The 3,646-nt window shown below is 47.8% G+C and overlaps 2 protein-coding genes across 2 annotated transcripts in view; one reads left to right on the forward strand and one right to left on the reverse strand.

Annotated features, from left to right (window-relative positions):
• The window catches only part of LOC113204064 (glutamate receptor ionotropic, kainate 2-like), a 66,105-nt gene that overhangs the window by 51,835 nt on the left and 10,624 nt on the right, over nt 1-3,646 (reverse strand). The gene's annotated exons all lie outside the window — the stretch shown is intronic.
• LOC113215881 (uncharacterized) lies at nt 402-1,800 on the forward strand. The gene is made up of 3 exons (XM_026435543.2): nt 402-560; nt 1,354-1,396; nt 1,493-1,800. The coding sequence occupies exons 1-3, from the start codon at nt 495-497 to the stop codon at nt 1,702-1,704; spliced, it is 321 nt and encodes a 106-aa protein (XP_026291328.1). The 5' UTR covers nt 402-494; the 3' UTR covers nt 1,705-1,800.

The following is a 3,646-nucleotide window of genomic DNA, read 5'->3' on the forward strand; positions in this document are numbered from 1 at the left end:
TTTTTACAGTATGAATATAATAGCTAGAATGATGCTATGTCATTACGGATGTCAATCGCGTTGATCTATGCGGGGGATGATGAAGAAATCCTAGATATGACACTCCTGTCCCCCCAGATCTGATGAATTCCCATGAAAAGCACTTGATCTCTTTAAACTATCGCGTGAGTTTGGACTGATCAGACCGATCATGGTGAGTGGGCTGTTATGCCACTTACAAATTGTCGCTGAGAGCCCTCAGGCCCGATCTGAAGGGGCACAAGCCATTGGCAAACCACTGTTTACTACGAAGTTTGTGATAACGAGCGCACATTTTCGTTGCGATGAGAGTGTAAATATGCCTACAAACCACTCGACCTCTTTGACGCGGGGCGTGTGGAGTACATGAGGCGATGGTAGGAAGACACTCTGCGATAAGGGACAGTTTAAGTTTGCGTATAAAACCACCGAGTGTTTCCAATCACACCCACACACTCAGCGTCGTCTGATCCACCATGAACACCATCATGAAGACCACCGTCCTGGCCTGCCTGCTCGTCGCAGCGCTGCAGTTCAGTCAGGTGAGAGGGGGCTGAGGAATACAACTATCCTGGCGCATTTGCAACATTCGTAGTAACTTTTATTTCCACAACATGTTGTAATTTGCGACAGACCATTGATGCTTGTCGATCAACTCCGAGGCAATACGAAGTGCTTCTAAATATACAATTTTAAACTGTAGTTGCATGCCATGGAAAATTTGCCCGTGAACCTACGACTATTTTTCACAGTGGAAGTAGTGCACTGAGAAAAAATTTTGGTCCTGAGCACTTAACATTTTGTCCCGAGACCGAAAGTTTTTGACGCACTATACAGTTTTTGTACAAATTTTTGTTGCCGAGCTTTAAAATTTTGTTGCCACGCACAGTAATTTTAGTGGCGGGAACTAAATTGTTGTGCCAGGAACAAAGTAGGACGCACTAAACAACCGTCTAGTGCCCGGCAGGAAAAATTTTTCTCCGTGTGGCGACTGTCGTTTCTCTTGAAAGCTATAGAGGTTTTAAAACAGATTACGTTTTACTCGTTCGCCTCTCTTCTGCAAAAATCTCATTTGTACACATATGGTATACTACAATTTAATTGATGCACAGTACTGTGCATTACACATTGTGAAAGCACGTAAATGTGTTTTAAAAGACGATGTGAGGGTTTTGAAAATTCGAGGGAATAGTAACAGACAGTTTAAACGAAAATACTTGGAATGGTGACCTGCTGCTGCTGAAACTTTTACCCTTCCTGTGCAGTTGAACAAAACTATTCAATTCTAAGCCGAATACTCCTTCACTCTAATCGAATGCGTCTGCTGTTCCTTAGGCGATACCCCTGGCTGCCCCAGCGGAATCTACCAACACTTTGGGTAAGATGAATCAACTCTCAAATGAATGTTTCTCATCAATTTTAGTTGGTAAAACAATGACGGGCCTAAACGGTTTACATTCCCTCATCCCAACAGCGGTGCGAGGAGGAGCCGACCAAGCCAAGTGCGTCATGGAGATCGTCGGCACGCTGTTCAAGGATGTGCCCGCGTGGATCTACATCTGCGTGGAGCAGGCACAGAAGGACCCGTCGCTGCCGCTCTTCATCCAGTTCCCCATCTGCGCCGCCATCACTGGAGGCGCAGACTTCGTGCGTCTGGCTATGGATGTCGTGCAGAAGTGTCACTGAAAAACCGGCCACCTACAACTCCAGGTGCATCTATGCCTATCCTCGCTACTATCACGTTGTCCTGTTTCTCACTGCTAAATATACTTCTTCACTGCACCCGTTTTCATATTTTACGATCGCATCATTGACTAAATGACAACGGAAGGACAATAACACACGCACACACACAAACGCGCGCGCTAAAGAATCCCAGAGAGAGAGAGAAAGAGAGAGAGAGAGAGAGAGAGAGAGAGAGAGAGAGACTGTGCACGAGTTGCAGCAGGCAAGAGTTAGGTATGGGAGCTATGTTGGCTGAATGGTGACTGGAAAAAGCCCCACTGCCCAGGAATTAGTAGTCGGAGCTCAGCTTATTTGGCTAGACATTGTGATATACACAGTATCAAAACGAGAATTCAGCAGGATTAACTGACCCGCTGCATCCGCCAAGGTTTTACCCTCACAAACCAATCATGAGCTACCACAGCTCATGTCTTGTCATCAGTCTACTGGTTCCACACCTCTTATTTTGCTCCCTCTGGGGCGAACCCTTCTACTCCCTAGGGTTGGAATTCCTGGAAAGTTTCCGGAAAATTTCTGGAAAAATTCTGGAAAAAACGGTAAATTTCCGGGAAAAAATGAAAAATTACGCAGATTTTGGAAAGTTTTCCGTGTATTTTCGGAAAGTTTTCGGAAAATTTTCAGAAAATTTTGGAAATTTCAAACCCAAACTCCCCCTATACACTTTACACTTTGAGAGCAGAACGCTTCCGGACGACGAACAGTGAGACGTAATAATTAAGGGAGCTCCAATTACCGGAGTCTCCTTCTCCAAACGCACCGGTATGGCCCAGGCCAATAACTTTGACGTCGCCGCGGCTCGCCCTTTGAGTCTCTGTAGCCTGGGACCTTCTAGGAGAATACAATGCACACTCGCTACACTTGAGAGGCCGCCCACTCTCACACAAATACACACGCGCGCGCCAACACACACACATACATACACACACTCACACAAACACACACAGGATATCGCGATAGCATTGAGGTGCTCTATACTCTTTCCCGCCAATCGCTGTAAACAAAGAGATAAATCTGACCCCCTCCCCTATTCCTCCTCCTTCCCCCAGTTCTTCTCCTCCTCGCCCGTGCGGCGGCAGCGCGCCTACAACCCCTTTCGCCGCCACCGCGTCGGTCCGCGCCCGCGCTGCTGGCCACATGCAGGCAGCAGCGTCAGGATCGAGCAGGCAGAGAAGGGGAGAGAGAGAGAGGACGAGAGAGAGAGAGATAGGGAGTGAGAGAGGTAGAGAAAGGGGGGGGGGGAGAGACAGAGTGGGAGGAGGTATAGGCCGCTCCGGCGGCGACAGGGTGGCGCCCCCCGGCCCCCACAGGGGCGGGCCGACCGCCCCCGCCGCCGGGGGGGTTCGTTCGGGAGACTCAGACCCGCACGTCCGAGCTCATCTGATTGAAATATGGGGACGGCAGTGAGAACAAATGCAGCGCGGCGTACAGTAGAGACAAGCCCCACCAGCCGTGCGCATAGGGTTGGAAATTTCGCAAATTTTCCGGAAGATTTCTGAAAAATTTCCGAAAATATACGAGAAAAACCCGGAAAACTTTGCAAAATCTATGGAAAATTTTTCTTTTTTCCCGGAAATTTTCCGTCTTTTCCAGAAATTTTACGTCTTTTCCAGAAATTTTACGTCTTTTCCAGAAATTTTACGTCTTTTCCAGAAATTTTCCTGAAATTTTCCTGAAACTTTCCATTGAATTGTCCTGAACGCGCTTTAAGAGCACAGTGGTTAACTTGTGTCGGTTATTTCTTGCTCACGGCGCGCATTTCTCGTCGTTAATTCAATGGAAGTTAATTCACCTACTTCGCTGTTGAGTTGGGTCGAAGTCAGCTCCAACAACCACAACGCCACGTCACGCTATAGTTGACGGCGACGTAAGCCTTTGCGCCCCC

The sequence above is a fragment of the Frankliniella occidentalis genome, unplaced genomic scaffold (assembly GCF_000697945.3).
Source record: "Frankliniella occidentalis isolate FOCC.00 unplaced genomic scaffold, Focc_3.1 Scaffold9, whole genome shotgun sequence".
NCBI lineage: Eukaryota > Metazoa > Arthropoda > Insecta > Thysanoptera > Thripidae > Frankliniella > Frankliniella occidentalis.

Bases quoted from the DNA above. Each gene is read 5' to 3' on its own strand.
- LOC113215881 (XM_026435543.2), top strand. From the start codon at position 495: ATGAACACCATCATGAAGACCACCGTCCTGGCCTGCCTGCTCGTCGCA. The intron at 561-1,353 runs GTGAGAGGGGGC...GCTGTTCCTTAG, and splicing joins CAGCGCTGCAGTTCAGTCAG to GCGATACCCCTGGCTGCCCC. The intron at 1,397-1,492 runs GTAAGATGAATC...TCATCCCAACAG, and splicing joins GGAATCTACCAACACTTTGG to CGGTGCGAGGAGGAGCCGAC.